Raw genomic sequence first — 14682 nt, 5'->3', positions numbered from 1 at the left:
GTCCCGGTATTGCAAATGCTAGCTCACTGTCACATTGTCATGGTAACATGTCATTATCCTGGGAAAAAATAAAGTCAATATCGAAATGTAGCTGCTCTCACAATATGGAAATGCCCAAGGAATGTACCATTTTATCTCATCATATGAGGAATCCATTATGCTGTGTTAGATGTATAGTAATGTACACGTTTTTGTGTCTCATGTCAATAGAATGCAGAAAGAAATGTCCAGCCTCATAAACAGTCACATGAATGCAACTGATCTACTGCTGCCTGCTCGTGTGCGTGTAATGGAATGTCCTCTCCACAGTTTCAGAGCAATGTTTTCAAGCCTGAGGAGTCACATTTCAGTGCAGTGTAACGACTTGTTTTTGTACTGTGTCATCACACCACCCCTAAGACCCTAAGGACCACCCATTCAATCTCTACATGCTTTGCATAGCTCGCACAGAGAGACAGAGGCGAGGAGACACATATTTTAAAGAAAAAGTGAAAAACAACTTAGTTCGAGACATCGCTTAAAGGGGAACTCCGGCGCAAAATGAACCTGGGGTTAATAACACATGAACTGTCTGTTGCCGGAAGAAAGCACTGAGAGCATAGAGAAGCACTGAGAGAGTTCAGTTTCCCCAAGATGGCGCCCGCCTGGATATGCGAGCCTGACGCCAACGGTACTGTGTTCCTTTTTAATAAACTGCCTGTATACTTGCAAAGTTCTCAATGCTTCGGTTTACATGTAGAGACCCTAGTTATGCTACCGTGTAAGTGTGGTGATATTGTGAGCCTTGTTAGTGGTATAGAAATAGCGATTTCTTTTTATGTGTAAGTGTGCCCCGAAGGCTAGCGTTATACGCCAATTAGCGGTTTGCAAGAAAACTGGTCACATTTGACTAACAAAACAAATGCATGAAAACAAATACCAGAGAACGGTCGAACTCGGTACACATGTGTTATTAACCCCAGGTTCATTTTGCCCCGGAGTTCCCCTTTAACTTGTCATATGACTTAAATATGCAGTTACTAATGTTGGCCATTGGGGGCAGCATATCCAAAGTGAATACAACATTTACAACTTAACGCTTTACTCAGATGATTCCGCGGAGTGTAAATATATAATTCAATCTATAGTTTTACGTGGAATTTATTATATTTCATACGAAGCTAATATCGCGTTGTCCTGTTAAACTTGCCACACAACTTACATCTGCCATTACTAATATTGGCCATTGGGGGCAGCAAAGTCAACGTGAACACAACATTTACAACGTATCACTTTACTTGGATGATTTCAATTTATTACATTACACACCATGCTGATACCAAGCTGCCCTGTTTAACTTGCTGTAAAGCTTAAAAAAAGGCTACAGTTACTAACATTGGCCTTTGGGGGCAGCATTGTCAAAGTAACACCACATTTACAACTTTTCACTTTAATTTCATGGAGTGTAACTATACAATATATACCAGGGGTCTTCAACGTTTTCCAGGTCAAGGACCCCCAAACTGATGGAGCGATGGAGTGGAGACCCCTACTTATGTATATGCGCATTTAAAGACATTTAAATATATACAGTCTATGGTACATGTGTGGAGCTTTTTAGATTACACACCAAGCTGATATTGAGTCATACTGTTTAACTTGCAGAACAACTTAAATCTGCCATCTGCCATTGGGGGCAGCATAATCAAAGTGAGCATAACATTTACAATGTACCACTTTATTCAGATCATTTCACTGAGTGTATAGAAAAAAAATATATATAGGGAACACACAGTATATGGTTAATATGTGAAACTTATTACTTTACACATCCAACTGATAGTGTGCAGCCACAGATATAGTTCACATCTAAATTTCTCGTTGCTTGAACTGTTGCACTTTACGTTGTTTACTATGCTCATGAATGAATGAATGAATGAACTCATTTTGCCAATTCAGGGAAGAATGACAGCTGACTTCAAGTGGGATAGACTGTCTGCATTCCAAACTAAATTGGAACAGTGGGCACAGTGAGTGGAGTGAAGCATATCTGACAACATTCTCATCTTTACCTGGGTTTTTTTTGGTAGAAACCGATGCTGGGCCATCCTTGTACCAACTGGTGTACAGATGGCATCGTTGTTGAAAGAATTGCTCTGTTACTTCCAGCAGCATTAGTCCCAAAAATGTGCAAAAGGGATTTATCTGTGACCCAGCTGCGTCATCCATGTCAGTTCATGAAGAAAACCTGCTCCTGGAGCTTGTAAATGGCAGTGCCCAAAATTTGCCCAAAAAATCTCTGCTGACACTGTAGATCAAAGTCAAGGCTGAATATCCGGAGATAGTCACGAAAGCAGTAAAAACGTAGTGTTCTCTAATGTTCCTGTGTATTTTGTTCTTTTTTTTCTAGATGAAAATAACTCACCACTATGACACACTGCTGGCTGGCTATAATCCTGTCAGACCTCTGTCGTCATTTGGTTTCAACTGGATGAGATCCAGACCTGAAGAACTTTTAGTGACTTTGGTCCTGATGGAGTAAGAATAGAAGTTTGAAGTATTTTCTAAAATTGAAATTAACGATGTGGTAGTGGAAAGAATGAAATGATGAAAGAAAAAGAAGAAGATCACCTCTTTTATAACAACCAATAAACAAATAAACAAAAGATTTCAGGATGGGAAGGTACAGCTCTTTTAGTATGTCTGAATTAATACACTGTGTTTCCAACTTCTGATTTGGAAAGTGGATCACATTCATAACATCCATGCTGACATAAAAATGTCCTTACATATGAAGACAAGTAGGTTATTTCCACATGCATTTTGCATGAAAAAAGAATCAAATGTGCGAGGATATGGGCCAGAATGGGGATTTGTTTAACCTTTTGGCCAGATCATTTGACTTCTGGGATAAACAGTGGTGGCGCAACTACTCCTGTCCCACTACAGCAGTGAGGCCCTTCCGACATTAAAAAAAAAACCAAAAAAACAGATTACATCATGTTTCTGGTTGTACTGAAGCAAAGCAGATTATCACGTTTTTTTACTGGAAACAATAATGCCGGATAAAAGAACAAAACTAACCTAAACTCTAAATGTGGCCTCAAGCTATGGAAAATGATGTTATTACTCAATGTTCATGACTCATTGAGTAACAAATCTGGTTGTTCAGATTTCATGAATGTGAAAGTTTCTTCAGTGTGGGAATTCCTGGACTCTGTTGAGTAATCCCTCGCCCCACCTCCTCCACCCTGCTGATTATATGACTCCGAGAGCTACAGTGCCTGACCAGACGAGAGGGCTGAACGCTGAGGAGCACATCATGAAGGTAAACCGCTCAGCCTCATTCACCATTCACTATAGAATTGGATAGTAATGTTTTGGTGCAGCATGGTATGAATCTGGAATAATTCAATCATTTAAAGCCAGACTAAAATGTTTAAAAAGATTAAATTGTTTGTTTAGGACTGAGTGAACCCTTTTTTCCCCCCTTTTTGTTCACAGTTGAATTGGTATGCAGCTCTGCCTTCTTTGGTGCTGTCACTCTTTATGTCACCAGTTTGGTAAGTGCACACACATATATATATATATATAGAGAGAGAGAGATAGAGAGACAGAGAGAGAGAGAGAGAGAGATAGATAGATAGATAGATAGATAGATAGATAGATAGGTTTTATTTGTCACATGCACAGTTATACATAGTACAATGCACAGTGAAATGTATTGTTGTACCTGCAGCCAGTAGTAAAAAAATATATAAGTACTACAGTAAACAGTAGTTTGCACACAAGGTAAGCAATATAAGTGTAATGTACACCGATAGAGAAATAAAATAAAATAAAAATAAAAATATAGACTGAATAAAACTATAGACTGGTAAACTTAGAGGGGGGGTAGTTGTATATGTACATAAATTTACAGTATTTAGCAGCTACATGAATAAAGTGCAGTGATATTTTAAGTCCAGTTAAGGCTCAGAGTTGAGCAGGCGGATGGCATGAGGATAAAAACTCTTCTTCAGCCTCTCAGTCTTTGTCCTCAGGCATCGGAAACGCCGGCCTGATGGCAGTAGAGAGAAGAGAGAGTGTCCGGGGTGACTGGGCTGTTTCAGGATCTTTGTGGCCCTTAACCTGCAACGTTTGGTGTAAATGTCCTGCAGGTTGGGGAGGGGGGTTCTGATGGTCCGCTCCGCTGAACGGACCACCCTCTTGAGGGCCAGGAAGTCCTGCCTGGTACAATTTCCCATCCAGGTGGTGATGCTCCCACACAAGATGCTCTCGATGGTGCAGGTGTAAAAGTTCCTGAGCACTTTGAGAGGGAGCTTAAAGTCTCTGAGGCGTCTGAGGAGGTAGAGACGCTGTCTGGCCTTCTTCACGATGGTGTTCAGGTGGTGAGTCCATGACAGATCTTGTGAGATGGTCACTCCCAGGTATTTGGAGGTGTCCACTCTTTCCACCTCAGAGCCACAGATAATGAGTGGATGGAAGTCCCTCTGCTGTTTCCTGCTGAAGTCCACAATCAGTTCCTTTGTTTTGCTGACGTTCAGCAGGAGGTGGTTCTCCCGGCACCAGTTCTCCAGGTGGGACACCTCCCTCCTGTAGGCTGTCTCGTCGTTGTGGGAGATTAGTCCTACAACAGCGGTGTCGTCAGCAAACTTGATGATGATGTTGGAGTCTGAAGTGGCCTCGCAGTCGTGTGTGTACAGCGAGTACAGCGGAGGGCTGAGCACACAGCCCTGGGGGGATCCAGTGTTGAGAGTCAGGGGGGCTGAAGTGTGGTGACCCACTCGGACCACCTGCGGTCTGCCGGTCAGGAAGCTGTAGATCCACCTGCACAGGGAGGAGTCCAGGCCCAGGGTCATGCAGCTTAGCAGCCAGTCTAGAGGGGACTATGGTATTGAATGCTGAGCTGTAGTCAACAAACAGCACTCTCACATAGTTTCCCTTACCAGTGTCCACGTGGGAGAGGGTCTTGTGGAGGAGGAGGTTTATGGCGTCATCTGTAGATCTGTCCGGCCGGTATGCAAACTGTAGTGGATCCAGGGTGGCGGGCAGTGTGGAGGTGATGAATGTCTTGATCAGTCTCTCAAAACATTTCATCACCACAGATGTGATATGAACTTCTGAGACTGTTTTAGACCTTATTACAGTATTTTCAGTTGGATAATAATGTCTTGATGGTGTTTAATATTTATTTCTTATGCATATTATCCATATTCCTGGTATGTAAGAATGGTCTTTCTGGTTTAATGGAATTCTATTTCTCTGTTATAGCTCTAACATCAATTAATTCTCAAGAGCGTAAAATAACAGAATTGTTTTTGCCACCTCTTCTCAGGTGCCAGCAGCCTGTAAACTGCCAATGGGGACCTTATGGAGAGTGGTCTGAGTGTGACGGCTGCACCAGGACAAAGGTATGCTATACTGTATAAACTATAAAGTAGACAGTGCACTGCTTGCACTATATTTCTAATTACATTATATAGACATATTTTCATTTTCTGGACTATTCCTTAAGACCTAAACCTGACTGCTAACCACAACTTTAAGGATACAATATGGGTTCAACAGAGGACATTCGCTACCATTGTTATGATAAGAAAATGTAGTTAAGACTATGAAATTACTTTTAAAGATGCCTACTTTTGTTTTGAAATAACTAGACAGCTCTCAACGTTTCAGGGTTTTTTCAAAGGCCATCCACCCCAGCCTTCTCCCATCACAATTACAATAGGCGTAAAACACTTGGCAGTGACCTAAACCTTCGTAATTTTTTTATGATGATAAGTATAACAACACTGTAAATGGATAATCTTGCTGGGTCCCCAATTGAGAGGTAATTTGTCACAATGTGAGTCCGTTAGCATGCTATTCTCCCTGTGCTGCCATGCCATGTCTACAGAGCGCGCACAAACACACAACTTTTGTTATCAATCTTGTCACATTTTTTCCGTCAAACAAATATCTGTGTTATCTGCAGGCCTCGTTACACTCAGAAACAGTGCCATGAAAGTCATATTTGACATTCACATGGCTACAGTTGGTGAGGTACTGTAGTTGGCGAACAGACTGATGACGTGCTTATCTCACTGGTAACTTGTTAGTGCTCGGCATTCCTGCTATGAAACAATGTGGCTAGTCATAGAGCTTCTGCTCTTCCACTTCAGCTTTCTGATCCTTCACATGTCATGAAATGAAACGTTGCAGCAAAATACAACAAACTTGACTTGAGTGTAACAAAGACATAAATTTACTGCAAGTAAACCCACTGATTGTGGCTATTCTACTGACCAGAATGGTGTTTTCTTCCATTTTAAATCCTGGTGTGGAGTTTCCCAATTAAGGGTTTCTCAATCATATGTGTGGACATATAATAAACACAAAGATTATTAATGTGGGGAGATTATATGTCTTTGTTGTTTTTACTAAAATTAGTTATTAAATAAGATTTAACGTTGAATCAATTCCATGTTTGTGATCACTTCCTTTTTAGGTACGAACTCGCCGTGTGGAGGTTTATGCCCAGTATGGCGGCATGCCATGTTCAGGAGAGGCCACACAAACGCAGCCGTGTGTTTCACAGAAAGTTTGCCCCCTGGAAACAGGCTGTGAAGACAGGTTCCGCTGCACCTCAGGTATGCTGTAACATAAATAAATAATATCAGACATAATTCAAAAGAGATTTTGCAGCTTTGCATTTATTCTTTTTATTTCTACCTGGAGTTTTTATTTTTTTTTTTGCAACACGTAATAATAAGTCTTCAGTGAAATACTAAAACCCTGTTGCAGGTCAGTGTATCAGCCAATCTCTGGTATGTAACGGAGACCAGGACTGTGAGGATGGATCGGATGAGCGAAGCTGTGCCCAAGACAGCAGCCAGTACTTATGTGACACTGACAAAACACCTCCTAACTCTGACTTCACAGGCAGAGGGTAGGTAAACTCCCAGCACTAGGAAATTGTTTCTGTATTGCTTGTAAATGACGGCATGCCATTTGGGGTGGAGTCACCTGTTTAGTAATAGCCCATAGAACAGTTTGTTGTGCCTGGGTGGTTAATGTGATGGACAAGAAATCCATTGTGGACTCCCTGCACACATTCTTATCCTGCCAACAACTACAATTGGTTTGGGGGAGCTGTGTCCTAGTGGTTAGAGAAGTGGCTATGTGACCATATGGGCAGTGGTTCGATTTCCTGTATGTCAGACATCAAAACCCTGCTCCCTGGGCGCCTTGCAAGGCTCCAAGTGTGCTCACTGGAATTCCTTGTATACATATACTGTATACTGTACATGGCAAATAAAGCAGGCTTCTTGTTGTGTCACGTTTTACAGGTACGACGTTCTAACAGGGAAACTGAGGGCAGGTGTGATCAACACTCTGAGCTTTGGAGGTCAGTGCAGGAAAGTGTTCAGCGGTGACCATAAAGTCTACTACAGACTGCCACAGAACATCCTGAGATACAATTTTGAGGTGAGTGGAACGGAAAACCTATGATTGGAAGTCATGTGCACAGTCAAAATAGTGAATAATCAGTTATGTGTGCTCGACTTTCTGTGAATGTTAATTGTTTTTATTGTTGGGCGAGTCCCGGTCAAACATACTTTTAAGATAACAAGGGCAACAGAGTGACTCTGATATCCTCAAAGTGACTAAAACTAGGCCCCATTCAGACCTTGCATTAAAACCCATCCTGGGCAACACACACAACCACTATTATAAATGATTATGATCTGAAAAAGAAAATCCGCCTGTGTGTGATTCCATCATATGTGGTTATTATTGCAATAATATTACCGTGTGGAGTTACGTTACAGACTTCCCTAAATGGCCAGAGACTTTTTTTTTTGTCACTGCTTTAAACAGCACAGCCGTGAAATTACGGTGCCTATGGAAGCAAATGATGTCAGTGTTTATTTGCATACAGAGTCCGTATCTCAAGTGCTGGCTGGTAACTCATGTGGAGATGCATTTTAATAACTGTGGTAACACAGGTACTTAAAGCTGGCCTTGGTCGCTGTGAGTGGAATAGGTTTGTCCATCCAAGAGGTGTTGAAATATTTCACTCAAAGCCAAGAATGTGCATGTGGAAAGGTCAGAGGGTTACCAAAGTCAGTAAGTTATATCCTCTAGGGATCCTGGGTTATGGGTTAAAAAATTGTTCATCCAGTACTAGTATTACAACCTCAACATAACTGCAACGTCTCACAGCTGCCCTTCTAATTAAAGCAAATGTTTAACTGTGTTGCCTTTGTTTGTGATGTAGGTTAAAGTGGACAATGACGAGAGCGATGAATCCTACGAGAGCTCTTGGTCCTATGTGCAGCACATCCAGTCCAACGCATTGGTGGGGCATGACCGTCGCACCTTTCACAAAGAGCTCACCGACAACAAGGTGATTATATAAACTGATCTGCTGCACGTTTTTTGTTAAGGTTTCTTAAATACCAGCGTGAAGCCTCGTGTCATGTGGATCTGTCATTTGCTCGGTTTGAGTTTTTTGTTTAGTAACATTGCATTGTCTTCTCGTGTCTATGATCCAGGAGTACAAACTTATAATCCTGAAGAATAAAGTGGAGCTGGCCCAGTTTCAAAACTCCGCCCCCCAGTATCTGACTCTGTCGGAAGGCTTCTGGAAGGCCTTGTCCTCACTCCCCTACACATATGACTACTCGGCCTACCGCCAGCTGTTGCAGACATACGGCACACACTACCTCTCTGAAGGCTCACTTGGAGGCGAATACCAGGGATTGTTGGAGTTGGACCATCAAGCGCTCGCCTCAACCAGTAAGAAGTTTTGATCGGAATATTGAGGCCATGGATGTGAAACATTTATATTACTTTCTACAAATCTGGACTCAACACAGAAAATAAGAAGGGGAACAACTGTAATGTTATCTTGTTTTAGGCAAAAAAGCTGCAAGTAAATTTAGAGCAGACATGGTATCAAGTAATCCCAATGAAAAACATCATAGTTTGAGTCTGTTGTAAAACTAATTTCTGTCTTGTTTGTGTAAAGGTACCACAGATATAGAGTACCAGAGGTGTTGGAGAAAAGTAAAGCGTCGCTTCTTCAGGAAGAAAGTCAAAACCGTGTGTGAAAAATTAACTAAATCCTTATCATCGAGCTATGGTGAGTGAAAGCTTTCACAATAAGACTTCCAAATCACATGTTGTGCCCCTCAAGGTCAAATCGGCATGGCTGCAAACAGTCTCTGTTTTCATGTGTCTACAGGAAACAATGTACACAAGATGCCCATCAAGGTCAATGTGTTTGGAGGAGATCCAGCCTTAATAAGCGGTTTGACTCTTCTGGATTTGGACAACCCAGAGGTTAACGGAGAGTTCTATGACAACTGGGCCTCGTCTGTCAAAGACTTTCCTGAAGTCACAGACCAGAAGGTAGAATAGTCAGCTAATTGTTGACTTCTATATTGCATTTTCTACTCCTTTTTAACTTTACCGTGTCATTAATTGAACTTATGTTGCTATCATTTAGGTCAAGTGTTAGAGTAGACATTAGATCCCAAGACTCAGGAGTAAGCAGTGAGGTTAGGGTAAGGTTGGGCTTAGGTTTTAAGACCATTAGCACTGGTCTTGGTTAGACTTCACCTCCTCAGGTGTTTAAAACTCACAACGCCAACTCTTTGCTTAGGCCTGCCAACATTCACTACGGTTTCTGTGATTGTCACACTTTGTAGCTTGGCACGTTTGCATTTACAGCGACAGTGGTGGGCAGATTTACATCTTGTCAAGGTGGACAAAAGCGGCTATTCATTTCGAACCATTAAACATTACTTTTCCAGCCGTTAGAGCAAATGTTGCTGACAGATTTAACAAGCTATTGCTAGCTAACACTTCATTGCTGACTATATGATATGATGGTGCAAAAAGACTAAAGCTAGAACTATGTCCCAGTCAGTATTAGCGCCTGCTAGAGCTGCTGACGTCGCTAATATTGACCTAAACCCTGATATAGTAGCATCTAGGACTGGTTCTCCCATTGTTGAAGCCAATGTGGTTTTGCAGTGGAACATTTGGCTAGTTTATAAGCTGGTTAGCTAAATGTGTTAAGGAAATTTGTATTATGTACATTATCAGCTGTAAATAGAGAATAATATGTGTGTATTTATATAAATGATCATCCCTGAATAATTGGAGTAGTATATTGCTTCCTTTTCTGCTCATGCACATTAATGAACTGTGAACTTGTGCCTCAGCTGCGACCTCTGTATGAGCTGGTGAAGGAGGTGCAGTGTGCGGGTTTGAAGAAGCTCCACCTGAAAAGGGCCACTGAGGAGTACCTGGCTGAGGAGCATCCCTGTCACTGCCGGCCCTGCCAGAACAACGGTCAGCCACTGCTGTCAGGCACAGAGTGTCGCTGTGTTTGCCGGCCAGGAACGTCAGGGAAAGCCTGCGAGAGGGGAGCTGTGATTGGAGAGCAACCAGGTAAGCCAAACCTGCCAGAAACTCACAAAGATCACGTGAACAGTTACAGTATTTTTACAGTATATATAAGTAGTGACAAGGTTTTATTCTGGCAAAGTGTTATCAAGGTTTGGATAAGACTGGCATCCGGTGACTTTGAAAATAAGACAGAACCAGAAAGAGAATCTCTCTCTTTCTTGCAGGAGTGATACATGGCAGTTGGAGCTGCTGGTCTTCCTGGGGATCCTGCTCTGGAGGTCAAATGTCAAGGACCCGAAGCTGCAATAACCCTGCTCCCAGAGGTGGTCGCCACTGCATTGGACCTCAGGTGGAAGAGAAGCCTTGTGAGGACGCAGACATCCAGCACTTACAGTAAGGACACACACAGTACAGTTAGCAGGAGCAGAACCCAATCTATAAACTGTTTTTAATTATTTACATACTGAGGATCACAGAGAAAAAGGTTTGGATTCTAGATGTAGATTAGAGAGTGATAGAATCAAATTACCATATACTGTAGTACAAAGTAATCCAATCCAATCCCAAGAATGCCCAAGAGCAGCGGATGTGAAGTATGCTATCTCATTGTTAACTGTTTGCACCCAGGATGATGGAACCTCAGTGCTTCAGTCTCTCTATACCTCCACCAAAAACCTGTGGGCTACCTCCAAACCTCAGGAATGGATTTATTCTGGTGAGATTATGTAACTCTTCTTTCCATAAAAGTCACCCACTGGACTGCCTCATTTGTGGTAAAAAGTTGCTGAAGTGTGTTTGCTTGAATTGTTTCTGTGATTATTCATTTTTCGTAGGATCCCAAAGATTTCTACCTGGTCGGGAACACGGTGCATTACTCCTGCATAGAAGGGTATTATATCAGTGGAAACGCTGTGGCCAGGTGCACTGAAAACCAGATGTGGAGCACAGGAGCAAGGGTTTGTAAAAGTAAGTCTCCCCTTCACAGACAAGGCATTGTTTTTGTCCAGCTGTACTGGAATGTTATCTCAGAAACAACTTATTGTAACATATTTAAAATAAGTTGGGCCACTGGCTGAGAAGCATATGATAGGCTGTTGACCTTTCTTTTTTGACTCAAACAATCTTGTTCTGGGAGTCTCTGGTCCAGCTTTAATCTTTCACAATGAACCAGCATTTTGTTAATCCCCTCATTCAGTCTTCGCCAAATACACAGATCAGGCATTACATTATGACCACCTTTCTAATATTGTGTAGGTCTCCCTTGTGTCTCCAGAACAGTTGTGACTCATCAGAGGATGGACATGGTCCTTCTGAGGGTGTCCTGTGGTGTCTGGCAACAGAATGTTGCTAGTGGGGGGCCTCTGAGTCCTATGGGTTGAGGGTTTGGTTCCTTTGGATCACCCCACAGATACTTGATCAGTTTGGGATCTAGTGAATTTAGAGGCCAGGTCAACACCTTGTGCTGTTCTTCATGTTTTTTTTTTAGTTGTTCGTAAACAGTTTTTGTGTGTGTGTCTGTGTCAGGCTGCATCCTGCTGGGGATGGCCACTGCCATCAAGGAGTGTCATTGCTATGGGGTGGGGTTTCCTGGTCTGGTCTAGGTGTCTAAGTAACATCCACACGAATGCCAGGTCTAAATGTTTCCCAGCATTGAATTGATTCCCAAGTAAAGGCAAGTCATTTGATGTCTTCTGAACTGCCCTGCCAAACATGGGGAAAGCCTAACCAAAACCAGAGAGACCCCCAAGGATAATTACACCTGATCACGAATACATGCAGTAACACCAGACCACCAGGTTTTAGCTCCTTATACTATTTTTCCTTTAAGAACAACTCAAGTTCCAGCCCTTACTTCAAAGTTCACAGTCTCCCTTTTGCCTGGTTTGACAGAATTCCATGATCCTGGATGATACCATGTGGACTTGGGTATTGGACACACTGACCTAAAAGCCTAGAGAACCAGATTAGGCCTAATAGAATTTGGACCCAGTCAAGCTTCACTTTAGAGCAAGTTTTTTTTATTTATTTTTTTAATTATTGCCTCATTTCAATTCCTCACCACCTCTGTTTGTATCTTAGGTGAAAAGGTATAGTATACTAGGAGGAGAAGAGGTATAGAAAGGCAGTGACAATGTTCTTCATCTCACTTCTTGTTACTCAAAGTTCTTCCCTTTGTTTCCCAGGTTCCACATGTGGGAGTCCCTCGCTTAATAGTTTAGTTATAGGCACACCTGCTAAAGCTGCCTACCAGATTGGAGAAACGGTGTTTCTGTCCTGTCCCAAGGGGTCTGTGCTGGACGGTGAGATGTCAGAGATCATGTGCAGTCCCAGTCTTCAGTGGTCTCCTTCTCCTGCCAGTGCTCACTGTAAAGCAGGTACAGTAGATATACAGTATATTATATGTGCAATAGTTGTGTAGCCTCGTACCTTCAACAGGATGGCAGCTTGGGGATAGTTATATTGTGGAATGTTTTAAATAATCTTGTTTCGCTTTCGCAAATCCACCAAGAATCCTTACCAGCTCTGCAGCCTTAACAAGCTTTTTGGCTTAATTCAGCTCATAGTTTTAGATTTATTGGGCGGAAATTGTTGGTATCTCAGCGCTCTGTCTTTACAGCAGCAGGTTTTCAGCATAAAAGTAGAAAAAAAAAATCTGTTTTACAGGTTCAAAACTGTGATTTATGTCTGTGTGAATAACTTATCTCATGATGATTACAAGTGAGCCAAAAACATTTAAAAATAGATTATCTATCAGTTACAGTAGATTATGCAAATGAAACCTCTATTATCAGAGTTCTTTTTTGGCCATGTGTGCTCCCAAACTGTAATTGCATCACTGACAGCGATGTTTTGGCCTCTTGCAAATTCCAATGGAAATATTTGGCTGTTCTCACAATGATCTTGTTTTTAGGTATTCGCTTACTCATGCTAAGTCATGTCTGTTTAGGTAACTAAACTTCAGACTGGAGTTAATATTTTCTGTGGGATTCTAATACTGCCCTCCAAATTTTCTTCTCAGAGCCCACAGCTCACTCTCCTCCGGCCAACCTGAAGTGTAAAGTGTGGGAAACTGTAGGAAGAACTGCGTGTGTCTGTAAAATGCCATTTCAGTGTTCGTAAGTATAATGTTTGTTTTTAATTATGGAGTTTTTAGCACCAGGACATGTTCTAAGTTCAAAATCAAATTCTGCATTTTTTTGTAAATCGTCTTCTTCTAGGACTTCTCTACAGTTGTGTGTCAGACTGGGCTCACGCCAAACCCGTGTACTAGGGGTTTGTCAGCTCGGAGCTCTGCAGTGCATGGGACGGAGCTTCACGTTGGCCAGCGACAGCGACTGTGAGTGGCCAGAGAAGACATTCACGGCTTGCAAGGACTGCCAGCCGGGGACAACCTGCGAAGGTTAGTGTGATGGAGCGCTGCCTAAAAAAAATAAAATAGTAACATTCTTTAACTCTGTAACACTTTAAATAATCATTATGGGCGGCTGTGGCTCAGTAGGTAGAGCGGGTTGTCCACGAACCAGAGGGTTAGCGGTTCGATCCCCGGAATGTGCCACATGCCGAAGTGTCCTTGAGCAAGACACTGAACCCCCAGTTGCTCCCAGTGCGTGGCACTGGTGTGTGCTTGTGTGAGCGAATGGGTAGATGTGTCTATGACTGTAAAAGCGCTTTGAGTACCAATAGGTAGAAAAGCGCTATATAAAAGCAAGGCCATTTACCATTTACCATTTGTTTTCAACTGCAGAATCAGCAAGACAGTGCGTATGCCAGATTACATCAGAATGCCATAAGGACTCTGCCCCGCTGTGCGTCAGCTCTGGTGCCGGCGGCGCTGCCGTGACTATGAGCGAATGTGAGGTGGGGGCCAGGAGGTGTGCCGGGGAGCAGGTCAATGTGATCAGTATTGAGGCTTGTCCAGAATAAAAGAGATTTTTGTTTTATTTCACTGAGAATCTTCAGTACATAAACCAGAAACGTCTAAAATGAACTGAACTGTAAATAGAAAAACAAAGTTTTTTATATTTGTCATGAAAGACTGATGATTGAAAACATTTGTAAATCTCACATACTGTAAATGCTTGGATATTTTTGGTAAAGAAAATTAATAAAATGTTTTTCAGAATATTCTTGTCCTCTTGATTTTGTTACAGTATCACATATTTGAAGATGTTATGTTCCAGTGGTATATTTGTGAACCAGTCAGTGTCAGTGATGAATCTGAAGATTTCAAAATTATTTATTTTGTAAAATGTCTTCCTTTGGCAATTTTTCCAAAGCGGCGGTTGTCAGAATGTG

General features: G+C 42.1%; 1 protein-coding gene across 1 annotated transcript; it reads left to right on the top strand.

Moving 5' to 3' along the window:
* Window positions 1-1819: 1819 nt before the first annotated feature.
* LOC311507978 (complement component C7-like) lies at window positions 1820-14492 on the top strand. Its single transcript, XM_084572558.1, has 18 exons — window positions 1820-3307; window positions 3484-3542; window positions 5318-5393; window positions 6473-6614; window positions 6769-6913; window positions 7314-7452; window positions 8246-8374; window positions 8523-8766; window positions 8999-9112; window positions 9215-9381; window positions 10200-10428; window positions 10611-10779; window positions 11014-11101; window positions 11220-11352; window positions 12570-12761; window positions 13406-13502; window positions 13605-13786; window positions 14132-14492. Exons 1-18 carry the CDS (start codon window positions 3242-3244, stop codon window positions 14308-14310), a joined length of 2550 nt encoding a protein of 849 aa, XP_084428684.1. The 5' UTR covers window positions 1820-3241; the 3' UTR covers window positions 14311-14492.
* Window positions 14493-14682: the final 190 nt, after the last annotated feature.

Source organism: Chelon labrosus, assembly GCF_963514085.1.
Source record: "Chelon labrosus genome assembly, chromosome: 22".
Classification (NCBI taxonomy): domain Eukaryota; kingdom Metazoa; phylum Chordata; class Actinopteri; order Mugiliformes; family Mugilidae; genus Chelon; species Chelon labrosus.
Note: the sequence above shows the minus strand (reverse complement) of the source record. Positions and strands in the feature narration are given on the sequence as shown.

Bases quoted from the DNA above. Each gene is read 5' to 3' on its own strand.
- LOC311507978 (XM_084572558.1), top strand. From the start codon at position 3,242: ATGACTCCGAGAGCTACAGTGCCTGACCAGACGAGAGGGCTGAACGCT. The intron at 5,394-6,472 runs GTATGCTATACT...CTTCCTTTTTAG, and splicing joins ACGGCTGCACCAGGACAAAG to GTACGAACTCGCCGTGTGGA. The intron at 9,113-9,214 runs GTGAGTGAAAGC...ATGTGTCTACAG, and splicing joins ATCCTTATCATCGAGCTATG to GAAACAATGTACACAAGATG.